We start from the raw sequence: 23,113 nt of genomic DNA, 5'->3' as shown, positions 1-23,113 counted from the left end.
TAATAAGATAGGAAAAGTAATGGTCAAGGAATGATTAGGCTACTAAGATTCCTTGAGTAGTACGGAGCTGACAAGGAGCAACAACAGCAGGGTAATTGCAATGAAGAAAGCGCAGACTGACAATTTGCCGTTCTATTTGTGATACAAAATTTGTTTTTCGGCGATATGTTAATGAAAAAAATAAGAATTTGTTTTTTTCTTGTTAGGTACATTTTCCATTGCGACTGGTTGGTTGATCTATTGTGGCAGGCCCCGTTTTAATGTTTGTGCCATGTCAGTGTGTCACTATGAATTTGAGTGACTTCCATTTGCTGATTGTAGGCATTTTCCCAATAAGGTATAACATATCTTATGAAATGTATTGCCTTACTGGGAGAAGTCATCCATACATCTGATGGTTGCATCAGTCCTTTATTTAAAAATTTGTGCCTTTTTTGGAAAAGTGCCTCACAGGTACACAATAAATGTTCCGAATCTTCCGTGTCCCTTTCACAGAAACGACAGGTATCATCTTGAACTTTACATAGTTGTTTCAAATATTATTTACTCGGGCAGTGTCGTGTTATTAACCCGCAGAAGGTATTTAAATCTTTTTTAGATAGACTGAGCAGTTTTTGAGTAACAGTTTTGTTGAATGATATAAACCTTTTAGATTGTCTTGCTGTTATTGTTTTTTTTTTCCAGATTTCATCAATCAAATTTTTTTCCCAGATTTTTAGTTCCATTTTGAGGGTACATTTTGAGGCCCCACAAAATGGTTCTGGTCCTAGGAAAGTTTTTGATGATCCAAGTCTTGCTAAACAATCTGCTCTTTCGTTACCTTCAATTCCACAGTGCCCAGGTACCCAAAATAGACTTACTGAACTATTTTCAGCCACCTGTTGTAGTAATTGAATGCATTCCCAAACTAGTTTAGAAGTACATGTAAAAGATTTCAATGCTTCTAGGGCAGCTTGACTGTCACAAAATATACATATGTTTGCATTTCTATAGTTACGTTGTAAACAGACAGAGGCACATTCAATAATTGCTTGTATTTCTTCCTGAAATACAGTCGGATATCTACCCATAGATATTGGTATGGTAACTCCAGGGCCTGTGACACCAGCTCCAACCCTGTCATTCATTTTGGATCCATCTGTAAAAAAGATTACTGAACCTGGTCGAACAGTGCCCCCCCCAGATTCCCACTCAGCACGACTTGGGAAAGTCACATTAAAGAGTCGTTCAAAATTATATCTCCTCTCCATCCAGTCTTCATAAGTGACTAAAGGATTGATTTTAAAATCTCTCAAAATACTAAGATGACCCCCAAGATCTCCATTAAACAGTGTTTTTGTTCTTGTCAATCTTAGTGCGTTTTTCTCAGCTTCTAGTTGTACAAATAAATGTAAGGGTAGAAGATTCAACATTGCATCTAGTGCTTTAGTAGGCGTACTACGTAAAGCCCCTGGCCCTGTAACAGAAAATGTAACCAATCTTTGGAGTTTTTCACAACTCCTTTTAAATGAATTTTGCTTTAGTTTTTGGCCACCAAATTAATGATGCATATGTTATTCTGGGTCTTACTATAGCCGTATATATCCAGTGCATAATTTTTGGCTTATGTCCCCATTTATTACCAAAGGTTTTCTTACTTATCCAAAAGGCGTTTGTGGCCTTACTCAATATATGATCTAAGTGTGCTTTTCAGTTTAGTTTGCTATCAAGAGTAACTCCCAGATATTGAACCTTTAAACACAGCAGAATTTTTGAGTCTTCTATGAAAATAAAAGGTATGTTATACATATTTCCTTTTTTGTGTAAAAGGAATAATAGCAGTTTTATGAGTGAAAACTCATATATGAATATGTACGTTATGTGGAAGATATTGATTTGGAAAATGTATTGGAGGTAACCACTTTCCCTTCGATGGGACTCGAACCCATGACCCTACAGTACGCTAGACTGGTGCTTTAACCAACTAAGCTACGAAGGACCTCCGTCGGCCTTCGCAACCTAGCGGCTATTGAACGAGCTCGAGATTCCCATATTGGACGCATAGTCTGTAGGGTCATGGGTTCGAGTCCCATCGAAGGGAAAGTGGTTACCTCCAATACATTTTCCAAATCAATATCTTCCACATAACGTACATATTCACATATGAGTTTTCATAACATTGTAAATTAACATCTAAGTCGGGTGGTTTAATCCCCGGAAATAGGCAATTAACTTTGAACTAAGTTTTATGAGGAAAAACGGATAACCCCTCGTTTTTACACCATGCAAGAGTTAAGTTTAAAGCGTATTGCATCCTATCTCTAATCACTTGTTCGAATTTACCACGTACTATAATTACTATATCATCTGCAAATCCTATTATTTCGAATCCAAGCGCTTCAAGGTTTGATAGTAGTTCGTCCACTAGTAATGACCACAATAGAGGTGAAAGCACACCCCCTTGTGGACAACCTTTTACTGTTCTAACCGTAATTGATGAATTTCCATGGCTACAAGTTATTTCCCGTTTTCTAACATTCCAAAAACCCAATTAACTATAGACTCATCAAAGTTACGTTTGATCATCGCATTTTTCATTGAAGAATATGCTATATCCGGAAGATTCTACTTTAATATTTAGATGAACATTGCGTTGATCTTTTCATGACCTCACTCTGCTTTACTTCAGATCGGATTCCCAGGTATCAATCGATGGTCAAGTCAAAAGTGAAACAGTCTACTTCAGAAACACTATTGGATGGGATACCGGATTATTCTAACAATGGTAGAATTGTTGTAATGCCGTCGGAGTAGATGATGCAGTCCGAAAAAACGCCTTTGAGTTTACTTGTCCGCAGAGAGAATACTGATTGGAAAATTGGCTCTTCGGTTCGGAAATGATGAATGGTGTCGTCTTCTTAGCTTGGATGGAATGGATGGCTGACCTTGCGATCAATCAGGTCGTTCATCTCGATGGTTAAGCGCTTCTTACGGTTAATCATGATCACGACACCATGGTTTGGCTACAGATTGACCTGACGTTAAGTGGGGTGGATCACGAAAACAACAGTGAAGAAAATTACCCAATTTAGGCTGTGAGTTTATGTGAATCTACTGCTCTCGAGAATTCAAATTATATAATTAGTAGTTCTAAAAAATCGTTGAAAAAAATCCGTTGAATGAAAATAATATAAAGAATACTAGGGGAAATGACGGCTTTGGCAGGTTTTGTTTTATTATTGTCAGGGGGGTTTATGTTGACCAAATTTTATGAAATTTGGCCACAATATTCTTTGATATGCAAAGAATGTTTAGGCCAAATTTGAGCATAATTGGTAATAGAAAACCCCCTGACAATAATACACCCGATTATGTTTTTACACGGATTTTTTTTACACGGCCGTGTAAAATAAATTATTCAAATAAAATGCACTAATTCCATAACATGTTTTATATTTTTAAGTTTTTGTTCACAAATGAAATTTACAGTTTTAAGTTTTGTTATCGCTCTGCGAAGTGATAAATGAGATCGGGTCCATTAAGTGCCATGAGGTGCTTTAGAGGTTCTTCCAGAAATTTATCTATGAGGTTTCTAAAAAAATATCCGAGATCTCTCCCAGAATTAAAGAACTCCTCCACCAAATTCATGAACTCTTCCTGGTATTTTTCCGCGAGTTTCTCCAGGGATTCATCCTGAAGTTTGTCCAGAAATTTCCCCATATTATTTTTTTTTCAAATATTCATTTACGAGTTCTATAGGAATTCTGGGGGATTCCTACCGGAATTCCTACGGAATCATCAGTAACATCCTCTGCGACTTTTTCTATGAATTTCTTCGAAATTCTTTCAGGATTTATTTCAAGAATCTTCTTCTTCTTCTTCTTATTGGCATTACATACCCACACTGGGACAGAGCCGCCTCGCAACTTAGGGTTCATCATTAAGCACTTCCACAATTATTAACTGCGAGGTTTCTAAGCCAAGTTTATCATTTTTGCATTCGTATATCATGAGGCTAACACGATGATACTTTTATGCCCAGGAAAGTCGAGACAATTTCCAATCCGAAAATTGCCTAGACCGGCACCGGGATTCGAACCCAGCCACCCTCAGCATTGTCTTGCTTTGTAGCCGCGCGTCTTACCCCACGGCTAAGGAGGGCCCCAAGAATACCGTCGGTAATTTCTTCGGAAATTTCTCTAGGACTTTTCCGGGATTTCCTCTGGGAATTCCTCCAGGAACTCTACCACAAAACAACTTTTTGAATAATTCATGCTGAATAGTTCATCCTGGAACTTCACCAGAAGTTCCACTGGGAAATCATCCATGATTTCCTTCGGTACTTTCTCCTTGAATTCCTGCGGTAATTGCTCCGGAAGTTTTCTCAGGAATTTCTACTGAAATTCAAACAGGAACTCCTCCGAAATCGATTCGAGAATTCCTCAGGGAAATCATTTGGCAATACGTCCGGTAATTCATCCAGGGTTTCCTCCGAGAATTCCTCCAGCCATTTCTTCGGGAATTCCTCTAGAAATTTCTTCGGGAATTCCTCTAGCCATATCCCCGGGAATTCCTTCATTCCTCCTCCTTTCCTGAAAAATTCCTTCGGAAATTCCTCCGGAATTCCTCCAAGACTTCCTCCAGGAATTCCAATGAAATGTCTCTGGGAATTCGTCCAGGATTTCTTCCGGGACTTATTCAAAAATCTTCTTAGATATTTCCTTCGGGAATTCCTCTGAGAATTCCATCAGGGTTTCGTCCAGATTAGTCGGACAGTCGGACTCGAAAAGCTCTAGCATTATCGATGAAGTTAAATAAACGATAATTTGAATTGAACATAGAACATATGGATCTGATTGGTTAATTCCAAACATAATCTGTCATGTGTAGTTGAAGCCTCAAAAATCTTCGTTTTCTTAGTGGACGAGGGACAATTTTCATGCCAATTTGAGCGAGGATCCATGGAGGAATTCGTAGTGAAATTCGTGGAGGAATTTCCGGATGAATTCCCAGAGAAAATCCTGGAGGAACGCCCGGAGGAATTTCCTGAATGTGGAAATTCCTGGAAGAGATTCCGAAGAAATTTTCGGAGGAATTCCTGGAGGAATTTCTGGTGGAATTTTCGAGAGAATTGTGGTGGAATTTAATAAGTAGGGTAACTGTACCAGTTTTGGTCATGTTCCAAATTTGGCCAGTTTCTTACATGGGTTTTATAAGCTCTAACAGGAGATTATATCCCTAATCTTTCTTCGCTGTTGAAACTGATCGATATTTTTAGGAAAATGTGTATTTTTCTGGGTTGGACAAATTAGCGAGGATCCATAGGTCACCTAGAAGTTCGGAATTCCTGGTGGAATTTCCGGAAAATTCCTGGAGGAACTTCTGGGAAGTTCTTGGAGGAATTCCCGGAGGAACTCCTGGAGGAACTTTCTGAGGAATTCCTGGGCGAATTTCCGGAGGAATTCGTGGAGGAATATCCGGAAGAATTCTAGAAGGAATTTACGGAGGCATTCCTAGAGAAATTTCCGGAGGAATTATTGGAGAAATTTTCGGAGGTATTCCTGAAAGAATTCCTGGAAAACATCCTGGATTTATTTCTCCCTAGAACTACCGGAAGAATTGCCGGAGAAAATCCTGAAGGAATGATCTGAGCAGTATTTTTAGGAAGTGCCTGAAGAAATCCTAGATGAATTCTTGGAAAAATTCAATAAGGAATCGCCTGGAAGAATTTCCCGGTGGGGTTGCTGTAGGGATTCCCGGGGAAAATCTGGGTATAGTTTTCTGAGGAATTCCCGAAAGAATTATCTGAGAAGATTTTTGAAGAAATGCCGGAAGAAATATTGATGGAATTCCCGGAGATACTCCTGGAGGAAATTCCGGAGTAATTCCTGAGGGTTTTTTTTATGAGGGTGGAGTAATTGCGGAGCAATTTTTGGGGGAGCTCCTGAGAGAATTCCCGGATGAAATCCTGGTGTAGAATTCTCGAGGGAATTATCTGAGAAGAAGTGCCTGAAGAAATCCTGTAGGAGTTCCCAGATAAATTCTGGAGGAACTCCCAGTTTAGTTTCCCGCATAATTCTTGAAATAGGTGGAATTTTCCAAGGAGTAATGTAAGATTTTTCGGATGAATTTCAGTTTCTTGAGTTATTCTTAGTGAAGTTTCGGGAGGAATTTTTGGAGCAATTTCTGGTGCGAATCCCGGAAGAATTCCGTGATGAATTTCTGGAGGAATTGATGTTTCTATTTCTGGAGGATTTCCTAAAAGATTTACCGGAATAAATTCATAAAGAATTCACAGAGGAGTTTCTGGAGAAAGTCCCACATGAATTTCTAATAGAATTTTCGGAAGAATTCTCTAATAAATTACTGGGGGAATTCTCGAAGCATTTTCTAAAATAAAAAAAAATATCTGGAGGAATACCCGGTAAAGTTCTTTGCGGAACTCCCAGCGAAGTTCCTGGAGAGATTCTCGGAGGGAATACTAAAGGACGTACAAGTGGAAGTCCTGGAGGAAGTGTTAGAGGATTTCTTCCCCTCTTCCTAATTACTTTACCCCTCCCTCTGCCACAAACCAAAATTCCCTGAGGGAGTTCAAGGAAAAATTCTCAAGGGAGTCCATAGAGTAAACTCCATAGGAAGTCTTGGAGGATTCCCGTAAGGATCGCATAAGGAATTCTCGGACGGATTTTCAGAAAAAAAATCTAGAGGAATTCTCGAAAGAATTTCCAAACGTATTCATGGAGGAAATTCTGGAATTATTACCGACAAAGTTCCTGAGGGAATTCTGGCAGTAATTCCAAGCAAAAGACCCGGAGGAAGTCCTAAAGGAATACGTGAAGGAATTATCGAAGAATTTTTCGGAGAAAGTTCTAGGAGGAACTTCCGAACGAAATTCAGGATGAATTCCCGATGGAACTCTCGGAGGAACCCGGAAGAAATTCTGAAGTAATTCACGGGGAGGAGGGATTCCTGAAGGAATGCCCGAAGAAGCCCTGGTGGAATTTCCCGAGGAATTCTTGGAAAAAATCCCATAAGACGTTCTACAAGAATTCCTGAAGGAATTTTCTAAAATATGCCTTCGGAAATTCCCTCGGGAATTCGTCTTGGTATATCATTAGGAAGGACATCATCCTCCAAGGACATCATCCTCCAAGAATTTCTTCTAGAAAAAGAAACGCTCAATTCTTGTCAAACCCTAGACGAAGTAGCTCTATAGAATCTCTTTGAAGAGAAATTTAAACATACATTGTTTTTTGACCGCAATAGAACATTACTAAATGATACTATCTGTTAGAGTACCAATTCTGCAGCGCAACTTTTTTGGACTACATCGTAGGTTCGTCTACTGAAAGTTAAGCGTTGTAGAGGTAGGTACATAAGAAATTGCTGAAATTTCCCGATTTGTTTGAACCATATTTAGAAACTTTAATATCTGCTATTTAATATCGTTGTTCAATGCCGGATTACAGTTTAGTCAATCAATTACAATCAATGTCATCACCGGAGACGAGCCAGCCTCGGGCTGAAAGTCTCCTTAATAAAGACAAAAAAAAAAAAAAAAAAAAATCAATGTCATCAACTAACTAGTGTCGTTGAATGTTCTACGTCATCACTATCAGAAAACGAACCATTAGAAGCAATGTGGATTCTCTTCTTGAATTTGTCACTCTCAATCGTAATCCAGCCACGAATCTACAAAGCCTAGTAAACAAGTTTGAGGCAAATTTATGAATCCTGAGCAGCTTGGAGAACATTGGAACATTCTGCTTATAGGTATCCTCAGCAAACGTTTGATTCGAAAACCAGGAAGGATTTAGATGATTATGCTACCATACACGGCGCAATCACCTTCAATAATCTGGCTGCCTTTCTTCATCGCAAAAAAACGATCCTTCAGTTTCTCCAGAAATTCCTTCGGAGTTCCTCCAGGAGTTCCTTCGGAGTTCCTCCAAGAATTCCTTCGGAGTTCCTCCAGGAATTCCTTCGGAGTTCCTCCAGGAATTCCTTCGGAGTTCCTCCAGGAATTCCTCCGGAGTTCCTCCAGGAATTCCTCCGGGATCCTCCAGGAAATCCTGCGGGTTCCTCCAGGTATTCCTGCGGGTTCCTCCAGGAACTCCTCCGGGTTCCTCCAGGAATTCCTCCGGGTTCCTCCAGGAATTCCTCCGGGTTCCTCCAGGAATTCCTCTGGGTTCCTCCAGGAATTCCTCCGGGTTCCTCCAGGAATTCCTCCGAGTTCCTCCAGGAATTCCTCCGGAAGTTCATCCAGGAACTCCTCCGGAGTTCCTCCAGGAATTCCTCGGAGTTCCTCCAGGAATTCCTCCGGAAGTTCCTCCAGGAACTCCTCCGGAAGTTCCTCCAGGAATTCCTCCGGAAGTTCCTCCAGGAATTCCTCCGGAAGTTCCTCCAGGAATTCCTCCGGAAGTTCCTCCAGGAATTCCTCCGGAAGTTCCTCCAGGAATTCCTCCGGAAGTTCCTCCAGGAATTCCTCCGGAAGTTCCTCCAGGAATTCCTCCGGAAGTTCCTCCAGGAATTCCTCCGGAAGTTCCTCCAGGAATTCCTCCGGAAGTTCCTCCAGGAATTCCTCGGAAGTTCCTCCAGGAATTCCTCCGGAAGTTCCTCCAGGAATTCCTCCGGAAGTTCCTCCAGGAATTCCTCCGGAAGTTCCTCCAGGAATTCCTCCGGAAGTTCCTCCAGGAATTCCTCCGAAGTTCCTCCAGGAATTCCTCCGGAAGTTCCTCCAGGAATTCCTCCGGAAGTTCCTCCAGGAATTCCTCCGGAAGTTCCTCCAGGAATTCCTCGGAAGTTCCTCCAGGAATTCCTCCGGAAGTTCCTCCAGGAATTCCTCCGGAAGTTCCTCCAGGAATTCCTCCGGAAGTTCCTCCAGGAATTCCTCCGGAAGTTCCTCCAGGAATTCCTCCGGAAGTTCCTCCAGGAATTCCTCCGGAAGTTCCTCCAGGAATTCCTCCGGAAGTTCCTCCAGGAATTCCTCCGAAGTTCCTCCAGGAATTCCTCCGGAAGTTCCTCCAGGAATTCCTCCTGAAGTTCCTCCAGGAATTCCTCCGGAAGTTCCTCCAGGAATTCCTCCGAAGTTCCTCCAGGAATTCCTCCGGAAGTTCCTCCAGGAATTCCTCCGGAAGTTCCTCCAGGAATTCCTCCGAAGTTCCTCCAGGAATTCCTCCGGAAGTTCCTCCAGGAATTCCTCCGAAGTTCCTCCAGGAATTCCTCCGGAAGTTCCTCCAGGAATTCCTCCGGAAGTTCCTCCAGGAATTCCTCCGGAAGTTCCTCCAGGAATTCCTCCGGAAGTTCCTCCAGGAATTCCTCGGAAGTTCCTCCAGGAATTCCTCCGGAAGTTCCTCCAGGAATTCCTCCGGAAGTTCCTCCAGGAATTCCTCCGGAAGTTCCTCCAGGAATTCCTCCGGAAGTTCCTCCAGGAATTCCTCGGAAGTTCCTCCAGGAATTCCTCCGGAAGTTCCTCCAGGAATTCCTCCGGAAGTTCCTCCAGGAATTCCTCCGAAGTTCCTCCAGGAATTCCTCCGGAAGTTCCTCCAGGAATTCCTCCGGAAGTTCCTCCAGGAATTCCTCCGGAAGTTCCTCCAGGAATTCCTCCGGAAGTTCCTCCAGGAATTCCTCCGGAAGTTCCTCCAGGAATTCCTCCGGAAGTTCCTCCAGGAATTCCTCCGGAAGTTCCTCCAGGAATTCCTCCGGAAGTTCCTCCAGGAATTCCTCCGGAAGTTCCTCCAGGAATTCCTCGGAAGTTCCTCCAGGAATTCCTCCGGAAGTTCCTCCAGGAATTCCTCCGGAAGTTCCTCCAGGAATTCCTCGGAAGTTCCTCCAGGAATTCCTCCGGAAGTTCCTCCAGGAATTCCTCCGAAGTTCCTCCAGGAATTCCTCCGGAAGTTCCTCCAGGAATTCCTCCGGAAGTTCCTCCAGGAATTCCTCCGGAAGTTCCTCCAGGAATTCCTCCGGAAGTTCCTCCAGGAATTCCTCCGGAAGTTCCTCCAGGAATTCCTCCGGAAGTTCCTCCAGGAATTCCTCCGGAAGTTCCTCCAGGAATTCCTCCGGAAGTTCCTCCAGGAATTCCTCGGAAGTTCCTCCAGGAATTCCTCCGGAAGTTCCTCCAGGAATTCCTCCGGAAGTTCCTCCAGGAATTCCTCCGAAGTTCCTCCAGGAATTCCTCCGGAAGTTCCTCCAGGAATTCCTCCGGAAGTTCCTCCAGGAATTCCTCCGGAAGTTCCTCCAGGAATTCCTCCGGAAGTTCCTCCAGGAATTCCTCCGGAAGTTCCTCCAGGAATTCCTCCGGAAGTTCCTCCAGGAATTCCTCGGAAGTTCCTCCAGGAATTCCTCCGGAAGTTCCTCCAGGAATTCCTCCGGAAGTTCCTCCAGGAATTCCTCCGAAGTTCCTCCAGGAATTCCTCCGGAAGTTCCTCCAGGAATTCCTCCGGAAGTTCCTCCAGGAATTCCTCGGAAGTTCCTCCAGGAATTCCTCCGGAAGTTCCTCCAGGAATTCCTCCGGAAGTTCCTCCAGGAATTCCTCGGAAGTTCCTCCAGGAATTCCTCCGGAAGTTCCTCCAGGAATTCCTCCGAAGTTCCTCCAGGAATTCCTCCGAAGTTCCTCCAGGAATTCCTCCGGAAGTTCCTCCAGGAATTCCTCCGGAAGTTCCTCCAGGAATTCCTCCGGAAGTTCCTCCAGGAATTCCTCCGAAGTTCCTCCAGGAATTCCTCCGGAAGTTCCTCCAGGAATTCCTCCGGAAGTTCCTCCAGGAATTCCTCCGGAAGTTCCTCCAGGAATTCCTCCGGAAGTTCCTCCAGGAATTCCTCCGGAAGTTCCTCCAGGAATTCCTCCGGAAGTTCCTCCAGGAATTCCTCGGAACGTTGCTCCAGGAATTCCTCCGGAAGTTCCTCCAGGAATTCCTCCGGAAGTTCCTCCAGGAATTCCTCCGGAAGTTCCTCCAGGAATTCCTCCGGAAGTTCCTCCAGGAATTCCTCCGGAAGTTCCTCCAGGAATTCCTCCGGAAGTTCCTCCAGGAATTCCTCCGGAAGTTCCTCCAGGAATTCCTCCGGAAGTTCCTCCAGGAATTCCTCCGGAAGTTCCTCCAGGAATTCCTCCGGAAGTTCCTCCAGGAATTCCTCCGGAAGTTCCTCCAGGAATTCCTCCGGAAGTTCCTCCAGGAATTCCTCCGGAAGTTCCTCCAGGAATTCCTCCGGAAGTTCCTCCAGGAATTCCTCCGGAAGTTCCTCCAGGAATTCCTCCGGAAGTTCCTCCAGGAATTCCTCCGGAAGTTCCTCCAGGAATTCCTCCGGAAGTTCCTCCAGGAATTCCTCCGGAAGTTCTTCCAGGAAGATCCTCCGGAAGTTCCTCCAGGAAGATCCTCCGGAAGTTCCTCCAGGAATTCCTCCGGAAGTTCCTCCAGGAATTCCTCCGGAAGTTCCTCCAGGAATTCCTCCGGAAATTCCTCCGGAAGTTCCCCCAGGAATTCCTCCGGAAGTTTTCCAGGAATTCCTCGGAAAGTTCCTCCAGGAATTCCTCCGGAAGTTCCACCAGGAATTCCTCCGGAAGCTCCCCCAATAATTCCTCCGGATTTTTTTCTAGCAATTCCTCCGGAAGTTCCTCCAGTAATTCCTCCAGGAATTCCTTAGGAAGTTCCTCTGAGAATTTTTCCAAAAGTTCCTTCAGGATTTACGACACGTACATTAAAACATGGTTATACTATAACATTTCTGATTCCCCAGCAAAAAAAAATAAACTACACTGATAAAAATAAAACTTTGATTAAAATAATTACTTTCATTTATTTGCAAAAGGCATTAGCAATTAAATATGCACAATCAGCAATAGAGGTCATATCCATTTAACATTAGAAAATTTCGCTGTATTACATGTGAATGTTTTAAAAAAGTCCGCAAAAAATAATTTCCAGAAGAATATTTAAACAAACTATCTTATTCTTTGTTTTTCATTTTCTGAGAAGTTGTATTATTAAACTGGACTGGATTTTTAAACTTCAAATACTATCATCAATAAGAAATCTATAAATGCCCTGCATTTGCTGGAGTTAATAATGGCTTAACAGTTAGAAACAAAGCAATTCTAATTATATGTTAAATTATTAGTTGTATTTCCAGAAGTTTTGAATAAACAAATTGCTAATAATTTTACACAGCATGTAAGTTGCCGTCTCCAATATCAATACTATAATCAAACTCCATAGATCCAAAAATACGAAGTTAAATGTAAATACGTTACGTTTATAAGTCCTACGTCTACTCGCGGTTATGTTGAAAACATTACCCATTGCTCGTTTTTCTATAACAGTTGTGCAACTCACCATTATTCCCTCTTCGCTCACTATTGTTCAAAACGACATTAACACGCCAGATCATGTCCTTTCGTTTCAAGAATGCAAATAAGAGCTAAATCTGTTTCTGTTGATGAACAACCAATTACAATTAACTGAATTCGTACCTGTTTTGAAATAATTGCCATTGGTCGATCAATAATTCTACCACAATTTGCACATTTTTTTGTTTAATTAACTGGCTTTATTACCTCAAATTAATTGAATTTAACATGGACAAGATTTTAAAAGGACTTAAAAAGGGATATTCGGCTGATCGCGACAATGCAAACCATTTTTGAAACTCGTTGTGCGTCATGTCTATCAAACATCAAACTAAAAGTGGCAGTGATATAAGATGGGGAACTTTTCTTCACTTATATTGAGCTCATAAATCGTAAGTGTCGGTTTGATTAATTGAAGCCGTACTTTATGCTTCGCAATGCAATTCAAACAATATATGCAATAAATCAAACCAAAAGCCGTTCTAATAAACCAACCGAAGAACGAAACAGAAAAACTTGAAGCGAATTCCCATTTACGACTTTCCAGAGTTATAAAAAAAAACTTCACAACAATGAACCGGAAAGAAACTTCTTTTCAACCGCCATCGATAAAAGCCAATCGGAACAAATCAAGTCAATTCGGCGAAGGAAAGGAAAAAAAACCTGAGCACAATTCTCCTCCGTGATGATGAAACAAAACTCATCGGACGATTGTTTCGATTTTGATGGATTTATTCCAACAATCACTTCCTCCATCGAAGGAAGCCGTCTGGCGGCGGCAGCGGGCTCCTCCACACGCGGTACGGAAAAAAGGGAGCGAAAATTTTCGTCATTTCCCCGCTTTGACGACGACGATGACGCCGTAAATCTTCGCTTCGCGGCCGGCAGCCCGCCCGACACGACTCGATGCAGTCATAAAAACACAATCCGTAGTCAGCGTTCGCCGTCAGCTGTGGCGGAGAAGAGAAAGTTGCGAGTCCGCACAAATGCGGATTTCGGCTCTGCTGCTGGTCGATATGGCTGGCGACCGACGGAGGGGGCGGCTAAAATTTGCCACTAATTCCCTTGTTTTTGGGCCAAAAAGATTTGCTTTCATGGAAACAATAAAATTTTTCCCGGTTCGGTTTTGTGGGAGGAAACTAAGTTTCCGTTTCAGATGATCGGAGCAAGTTTTCGAAACTGTGTTCGCGGAATGGAAACAATAGTCGATGACGAGAGATCATACAAAAGAGGATTAGTTCGACGGTTGATGATGGCGGCAATTAATCACTAAGATGTTTACGAGTTTATAACTTTGTTTGGCTAAGAAGTTGGGAATGTTTTGGAAACTATAAAAAAAACACTTGGATCAGATATTTCAAATCCTCTTAGCGAAATCATTTGCGTTGTGCTTTGTAAACACTATTGTTAAATTATTGCTTATTGACCACAACACCAGCGTGTACAAAACTCTATTACAGATTCAGATTACAGATCTCAACTCCAGGGAAAAATGTTTGTTTTATCTTCAAATTCGTTCATTTATATCACACGATTCTTTGTGATATGTACAATCGAAATCATCTTATTATTACCAATTAGCATATAGGGAAAAAATGGAACTTTTTGGAAGTTATTTGTATTACTCTACAAACATTGATTAACGAAGATATTCGTAAACTTGACTGGAAAGCAGCTCCACTATTGTAAGCCATGAAAATCGATTCAAACATTACATACTAAAAACTTCATATTCTATACTTTCAGATCATCGGCGCCGGACTGTTCGCCTTCACGATCTACATCCGAGCCGAGCCCGGCTTCGATGAGTGGGTCGCCCTGCTGGATATCTACGAGTACTACATCGGTGTGTACATTCTAATCGGCACCGGTGCTCTGGTCATGATCTTCTCGTTCCTCGGGTGCTGCAGCGCCCTGATGGAGCACACGACAGCCCTGTACGCGGTAAGTACCAAATTTGTAGCAATAATGCCCGCCCCGTCTGGCGGAGGACATAAATCACACAATTTAAGCTCCCGAATGCTGCTCACTAGCTTGAAAAACAACCGTCCGCCAAAAAGCTGTGAGTGAAAAAAAAACAGCAGAGTTTTTTCACCCTTCTCAAAGCCAACGTTTGTTGCATCCGATGACCTTTTGCATCTATGTAAAAGCAAGTCACCGCACCGAAGCGACCCCTATTTTCCCATTATAAATGGAACGCATTCCGACAACGACCGAGGACCATCCCTCCGGTCCGGGAGTTTTCCCACTTTCCATTCCGCACGCTCGCTCACACGCTGTTCCAGTGAAAAATGATGTTATGCGAACAGTAATTAGTGCAAGTTTTTATTTGCTTCACCATCATCAGCCAAACGACCGACTGTGGGGACCACACTGCAGTTCCGCTACGTGGTGCAACAGTGGCCGGAAAGGGCAACCGGACCAAACAGTTTTTACACGCAGATTGCCATATTTTAGAGTTTTTTGTTTATTTTCAAGCTCATATTTTCAACACGAAAACAAAGGCTAAAATCCATCGTTTTTCTTATATTTGTAATCAAAACTGATTTGATACTAATTTGCGAAACTCGAAATAGTTAAATAAATTCTTTTTAGTGTTGACAACTCATTTTTACGTCGTCATCAATTTTGAATACTTTTGCAAGAGTTCAAGGGAATCTGGTATTCATTGATTATAATGAACAATATGGAGAGAATAAAGAAAAAGACGAGAATTTGAAAAAAATAAGTATAAAGGTTAGAAGGACTGAAGAGAATGAGAATAGTTAAGAGAAAGAAGTCAATGACACGAATAAAGAGAGAATTGGAGAGATTGAAGAGAAAGAGCATTTATATGAGAAGGTGAAGATAATGTGGAGGATGAAAAAATAAAGAATAAATGAGAGAATAGCAAAATTGAAGAAAATGAGATTTTGAGGAAAATATAATGGGTGAATAGTATTACTAACTGACAATGAAGAGTAAAACGTAAATGAAGAGAATGAATAATGAAGAGAAAAATATGAAAGAGAGAACTAATGGAAAGAAGATAATAAACAGAAAGGTGAAAATAGAGACAAGGAAAAGAAAAGAGAGAATGAAATCAGTGAAGGCAAAGGCGAGAATAAAGGACAATACGATATTTGATTAGTTGCATGAGCATGGTTTGGTAGTGTAAAATGTGAATAATATAAATGAGAGAATGTAGACAAAGATAGAAAAGCATTAAGCGATTTCAAATAATGAAGGAAAAAGAGATTTAAGGAAATGTAAATAGAGAAGAGAAATGATAAAATGAAAAGAGAAAAATGGAAGACGAATGCAGAAAAAAAACGAAAAGAACGCGGATAATAGAAAGAATGAAATTAATGAAGAAATTAAATGAAATGAAAATAAAGAAGAAAAACATCGGAAAAATAAAGGAAATAAGAAACTGATGGAAATGATGAAAAAGATAATTGAGAGATTGAAGACAAGGAAGAGAATAAAGAAAATGAAGAGAATTGAGAGAATAAAGAGAACGACGAGAAGAAAGAGTAGTAAGAGATTGGGAAAAAGTTGAAAATTAGAAGTATGAAGAGAATGAGAAAAAGGCAAAGAAACAACAGAATGAGTAGAAGGAAGAGAATTAAAAGAATAAAGAAAACGATAGGAACGAAGAGGTTTTCGAGCAAATGGAGAATGAATGGATGATGAAGAATGGATGAAAAGAAGATGAAGAGTCAAAATAATGAAAATAACATTAGAATGAAGAGATTCGTGAAAATGAACAGAATAAATAAAATGAAGATGATGAAAAAATGAAGATAATAATAGAAATGAAGAGAATGAAGGGAATAAAAAAATGAAGAGAATTGATAGAATGAAGAGAATTCAGAAAATGGTAGGAATGAAGAGAATGAAAAGAATTGAAGAGAGCAAAAAGAATAAAGGGAACAATGGAATGATAAGAATGTGAGAAAATAAGAGAATGAAAAGATCGTACGAGATTAGTCCGCTTCGGGTTGAAGATCTCGCTAATGAAGATATAAAAAAAACAATGAAGAGCATTTAGACTCTAAAGAGAATGAAGAGAATAGAGCGAATGAAAAGAAAAAAGACGAACAGAAAAACGAGAATGAAGAGAATACAGAAAATAAAGATAATGAAGAGAAAGAAGATGATGGAGAGAATGAAGTGATTGAAGATAATGGAGAAAGGAAGAGAATGAAGTTAACGAAAACAATAAAGAGAATGTAAAAAATAAATCAATTGAAGATAATTGAGAAAATAAAGAGAATGTTGAGATCGAAGAGTACAAAAAAAGGTTAGAATGAAGAAAATGTGTGAAGTGAAGATAATGAAGAGAATGATTGAAGATGAAGAAAAAAAAAGAATGATGAAAATTAAAAGAACGTATACAATAAAGATAAAAAAACAGAATGCAGAAAATGATAACAATATGAGATTAAAGAGAATGAGCGAAATGAGGAGAACGAAGAGAACGAAGGGATTGCAAAAATTAAGAGTCTGAAGATAAATGAGATAATAGAGATAATGATGAAGAGAATGAAGATTATCAAGAGAATGAACAAATTTGAGGGAATAAAGAGAATAAAGGGAATGTAGAGTGTAAAGAAAATGAAGAGAATGATATGACGAATGAAATATAGAAAATTAAGGGAGTAAAGAGAATGAAGGGAATCAAGAGAATGGAAAGAATGGAGACAACGGAGAGTAAAAAAAGATTGAAAAGAAAAAGAGAACGGTGACAATGAAAATAATGGAGATAATGATGTACTGATGAAAATGTAAAAAATAAAAAGATTGAAGACAATAAAGACAATGAAAGATTGAAAAGAATGAAGAGAATAAAGAGAATCAATAGAATAAAGATAATGAAGAGCATGTAGAGAATGAAGGGAATGAAAAGAATAATAATAATGTAGAGATTGATAAGAATGAGGAGAATGAATAGAACACAGAGAATAAAGGGAATGGATAGAATGGAGGGAATAAACAGAATAAGGAGGATGTAGGGTATGAAGAAATTTGAGAGAATTAAAAAATAATGAAAAGAATGAAGTGAATGAATAGAGTGAAGAGAATGAAGAAAATAAAGAAATAAAGAGAAAAATAGATTGATTAAGAGAACGTTAGAATGAAGAGAATAATATAAGGCCGATACAAATATTTAAAATCTATTTTGTCTCCCCCCTCGGATTTTTTTGCCAAAAAAATAATATTTTGAGGGGGCAACAAAATAAAATTCGGATAATTTTGAGGATTTTCAAAACATTCTTTAACAAATCCGAGGAGTTTATTGATTTTTTTCATTTTAATATTTATTTTTTATTATCCCCCCCCGTTGACCTTTCGGAGACCAGTAGGGAGTCGTTCAAAAATTATGTCAGAGGTTTTAGGGGGGGTGGGGGTCTAAGATTTTGTGACAGTACATGTGTTAGGTATACAAAAAAGCGTGACAGAGGGGGGAGGGGGGGTCTAGAAATCCCAAAAAGTAGTGGATGTCATATTTGAATTACCCCTAGGACAAAAAGTGAATTAAATATTTGTAACGGCCTAATTTAGAGAAAAAATAAAATGAGGAGACCGAGAAAAAAGGGAATGGAAAAAATAAAGAGACTGAAGAGAATCAAGATAATGGAAAAAATGAAAAATATTAAGGGAAAGAGGAAAATAAGGACTATGAAGAGAATGACGGAAATTAAGATGTATGTATGTAATAAAGAGAATAAACAGAATGAATGGAATCAACAGAATGGAAAGAATCAAGAAAATGAAGAGAATGAAAAGAATAGAGACTATAGACAGAAACATATTATGAAGAAAACGAAAAGAGAATGGTGATAATGAAGAGAATGGAGATAGTAGAGAGACTAGTGAGAATGTAGAGTATGAAAAGACAGAAGACAATGAAAGATTGAAAAGAATTAAGAGAATGAAGAGAACGAATAGAATAAAGATAATAAAGAGTATGTAGAGAATGAAGGAAATGAAAAAATGAAGAATATGAAGAAAATAAAAGGAATTAAAAGAAAAAAAGAGAATTATAAGAATTAAGAGAAAGTTGGAATGAAGAGAATAATAGAATTGAGAGAATAAAGAAAATGAGGAGAACGAGAAAAAGAGAATGAAGAAAACAAAGAGACTGAAGAGAATCAATATAATGTAGAAAATGAAAAGAATGAAGAGAAAGAGGAGAATAATGATTATGCAGAGAGTGAAGAAATTTTAGAGAATGAAGAAAATAAAGGAAGATATGATAACGATACAATGAATGGAATACGGAGAATAAAGAGAATGAAGGGAACGAGAAGAATGGAATGAATAGAGACAATAGAGAGAAAAATAGCAGGAATAAAACGAAAAGAGAATGGCGATATTGAAGAGAATGGATTTAATAAAGAGACTGATGAAAATATAAAGGATAGAATGAATGAAGACATTCATGAGATTTAATGATAATAAAGAGACTGCTAATGCTCTCACTATTCAACACATTTCGTTCAACTGACCTTGCAACTAAATAAATCGGAATCTATTCTTTCTGTTGGGAACATAATCAGAAAGAAGAGCACAATAAACGTTCCAAAAATCAAATACGCTCATTTGAAAAAAAGATCCCTGAAATGAATGAAGAGAAAGTAGTCTTTGAAGAGATTGGAGATAATAAAAAGAATAAATAGAATAAACAGAAAAAAGAGAATGAAGCGAATGGTGGAATTAAGGGATAATGAGAATGAAGAGAAAGAAGAGAACGAAGATAATAAGAAAAATGAAGAAAATAAAAGAAAATGAAGAAAATGAAGAGAATCAAATAAATGAAGGCAATGGAGTGAATGAGAAGAATCCAAAATATGAAGAGAATGACTTTCAAAAAACTAGAAAAATAAAGAGAATGAAGAGGTTAATATAATGAAGAAAATGTTCAACAAATATTGGAAGCTGAAAGAGCGATTATTCAACCAAATAAAGTCTCCTACAGCAGAATTACTAGCTTGTTTAGCTTAAAATATTTGTTGGGTAAGGATAACGAAGAGAATCACGAGAATTGAGAGAATGATGGCAATAAAAACAATGAGAAGAAAAGAATAAAGAGAACGAAGAGATTGAAGAGAATGAAGAAATTTGAGACAACGAAGAGAATAGAGAGGTTCAAGAGAATGACGATAATAAAGATAATAGCGAAAGTAATGAGAATGGAGGGATCGTTAAGAATAAAGATAATAAAGAGAGTGATGAAAATTGAAAATACGGAACAGGATTAAGATAATGAAGAGAATGATAGATTTAGGACAATGAAGAGAACGAAAAATAAATAAGACAACAAAGAAAGCAAAGCTAATGAAGTTAATGATATAGTAAAAGAGATAAAGAGAATAGAGGAAATAAAGGGAATGAAGATACTTACGTGAATTAGAAGAGTATAAAGAATGAAAAGAAAGAAAAAAGAATATTCAACAGAACGAAGAGAATGGAGAATGGAAGAATGAAAATGAGATGGAGAGACTAATGAGAATGAAAAGAATAAAAAGAATGAAGACACTCTTCATTGAAAAAATAAAGAGAAAGAAGATGATTACGAGAATTATCAAAGAGAATGAAGATAATGATATGAATATTAATTATTCATTCAAGATAATGAAGATATTGAAGAGAATAAAAAAAGGAAAGGGAATGATAATCTTAAAAATAAAAATGAAGAGGATTAATAGGAAGAGAAAAATGAAAAGAATGAAAAGAACAAATAAAATGAAGATAATGAAGAGAAGTAAGAGGGTGAAGAGGAGAAAGAAAAGGAAGAGAATGAAGATTGTGAAATAAGGAAGAGAAAGAAAGGAAAGAATAGGTGAGCAAGTGAATCAACAGAACGAAGTAAATTAGAAGAATGGAGGGAATAGCGGAACTGAAAAGAATTCAATGAGGCAAACAACGATGTTAATGAAGAGTAAAAATAGCCTATTATAAGACGAGTTTGGTACTCTTTTTGGGTCAAGTACGAGACACTGAAGACGGCCTTACAGTTGAGATCGAAATAAGTATCTGTAAGAATTGCAACGTGGTGGAATTAAAATGGAATATTAATAAACTCGTCTTATGACAGGTGAAGACATTCCACTAAAATAGTATATATTTTTGTTATGCAGGAAATACATTGTCTTTTCATTTGTTCTCACAAAAAAAACATCTTCAAAGGCAGCTCAAACCTCGATAATATATACCATGAGACACGGGGCTTGACCATAGAAATGGTTATCTCGAATTACACCCAGGTTTGTTTACACGGTTAGTATGCTGAATTTCTTGGCTAACCTAAACTTTAGATTTGTTCAAATCCATGTAGAAAGTGTAATAAACACCGAAACGTCGGATAGTAGACGCAAATTCCGTTTTAGCTTGTCATAAAGACTGCAAGTGCCGAAAAATACCGTCGTCAAAATTTTAAAGATTTTGAGTCCTCCCTATCCAGTGTTAAGTACTTCCCATCCGGTATGGCATTCTATTGATAATTTTCACTTGTCATAAGACGAGTTTATACAATCCCATTGAATTCCACCACTTAATTGTATCTTGACAGATACGTATTTCGACCTCAACAGTAAGGCCGTCTTCAGTGTCTTCAGTGTGTGTTGAGGTCGAAATACGTATCTGTCAAGATACAATTAAGTAGTGGAATTCAATGGGATTGTATAAACTCGTCTTATGACAAGTGAAGACATTCCACTAAAAAGCTTAAAATAATTTTCTTATCAAGATAATTCTCAGTAAATAAATTTTCTGAAAATCAACTTTTGCTGGTGCCTCACAGTCGTTTATAAAAATAGCATAAACTGCAATCACAACATTTTCAATTCCGAAATGAACCGGACTTCTGGTTGCAGACCCGCCACTATGCTCGACGGTGTTTGCGTTTCCAACTGCACACAGTCACAGTGTCCCGTGACTTCCTACGGCCTGCTTCGAACCGGCGAACCCGAGCAGGGCGCTTCCGGCCAACTATCCTGCCTGCCTGGTCGGTCATCCTCCCACATATGTATATGGATATGAATGCTACATGCACAAGACAGCCCAGTAACGCTACACTTTGTGCCAATTTAGGTGTTATGTCTGTAGCGTGGATGGGGGGATGTGGGAACTTCCGTCCGATGGCAAGGATCCGGTACTCTTGCACTTGGTCGAAAGCAGTGGATGCGGCGGGCGCTTCACCAGCAACCGGTCGAGTCAACTCCACTCCACAGAAGAAGAATGTTAATTATTATTCGATGGCCTTGTGTCGGTTGTTCTCCGCTGTTGTTGCTTGGAAGAGTTTCGGAACAACATAAGGCTATGGTGAGATATTGTCTTTCTATTGGCTTTCAGTGCTGGCAGTGTGCAGCACAGTGAAAGTCAAGCCGCTCAGCAGGGGTGTGATGGGAAGATAAATTGAAATATGTTCAATTAATTGTGAGACATGCTGCTAGGGAAAGGATGCTTCTATGAATTTGTTGAAAGAATACTGTCTTTTGGATGTGGGATGTAGGGAGGTGCGAGAGTGACAGGAAAAATGATCAAGTAAATTGAAATGGATACCTGTTTGAATTCATAATTCATTGATGTTATTTTCAGAATAAGCGAGCATTTGATGTACTGCCTTTTGAATTCAATGTGCAGCTTTGATACTTGGAATACCAATTTATCGAAACTCGATGAATAAGTAGAAAGGGCATTACGGTGAAAAGCATGTGATGTCACCCGTTGCAAAAGTATGATATCAGAGAACCGATTAAGACACTTTCTAAAGCACCGAAATCTGCTTATTGCCTTTCTTGCCTTTCTCTTACAACAATGTACTCCGAGAACGAAATTGTTATAGAACCCTCGTAGACCCATAGTGTTATATACCAATCAAAACAGCTCGACGAACTGAGAAAATGTCTGTCCGTCCGCGTGCGTGTGTGCACAAAAGATAAAAAAAGTTGTAACCAACTTTTCATATAGTAATCATCACCCGATTTTCTCGAAAGGTGATAAAGCCTTGTCGGTCGCGATAACGATCAGTTATTGCGTTCAAAAGTTATGAAGAAAACTGTGTGGCAAACCAAAACGGTTGGTGTTTTGGTTGGTGGCTTAGTTTGGATTTGCTTATTAAATAAATTTCGATAAAGGCCTTGATGATCAAGCCATACTTATTGTCTTCCTGGAGCAGCTGGCAGGAATTGCGTCAGGTGAAGTTTTATTCATGCGTTCTTTTAATTCACGTCAAGCGGGTTTAGGTCACCATCCATCCTTCGGACTATCTGAAGAGGAGGAGAAACACAATTTACGTAGTTATTCAAGGGTCTTGTCGGTTTTTCCCCGCTTCAATTTCTCGTCGATTTTTCGACAAGTACCCGGACTGACTGAATGTATGACGATCTGTACGCACTCGCGCCTCGAACGACCATCCGCAGGTCTACGCGGGTCTGCGTAGTTTTTACCACAGTTTCCCAAACAGGGCTATCTGCAGTGGTAGGTTATAGTTCACCTCGTCTGGTCTACTCTTCAAATAGCTCTTCAAGTTGCATTGGACGCCTTATCAGAACCCTTGAGAATCTAGATTATATCCACGGTCGATACTTTTCTATGATATCGGAATGCTATCTGCGATAATCTTTGCTAACTTTTCGTATTTTTATCAGACCGGCAGCCAAGCTAATTTTGGATCTTTCACATTTACGGGTAATTGCCTGCATTCAGAGACTTCGCCTGCACCGTCCTGATGCCATTCGAACCTTTGGTCTTCCTCACTTCCAATTGCTTTGCTAATGCTTCAAGATCTTCGTTAAGTTGTTGCCG

The 23,113-nt window shown here is 39.5% G+C and overlaps 1 protein-coding gene across 1 annotated transcript in view; it reads left to right on the top strand.

The window, feature by feature from the left end:
* LOC134226898 (tetraspanin-2A) overlaps positions 1 to 23,113 on the top strand; it is a 310,417-nt gene that overhangs the window by 68,023 nt on the left and 219,281 nt on the right. Inside the window, exon 2 of the mRNA XM_062707998.1 lies at positions 14,066 to 14,263. Within this exon, the coding sequence (XP_062563982.1) occupies positions 14,066 to 14,263 (198 nt within the window). The remainder of the gene's footprint in view (positions 1 to 14,065; positions 14,264 to 23,113) is intronic.

Source organism: Armigeres subalbatus, chromosome 3, assembly GCF_024139115.2.
Source record: "Armigeres subalbatus isolate Guangzhou_Male chromosome 3, GZ_Asu_2, whole genome shotgun sequence".
NCBI lineage: Eukaryota > Metazoa > Arthropoda > Insecta > Diptera > Culicidae > Armigeres > Armigeres subalbatus.
The sequence above is the reverse complement of the archived record's forward strand: the minus strand, read 5'-3'. Positions and strand labels throughout refer to the sequence as shown.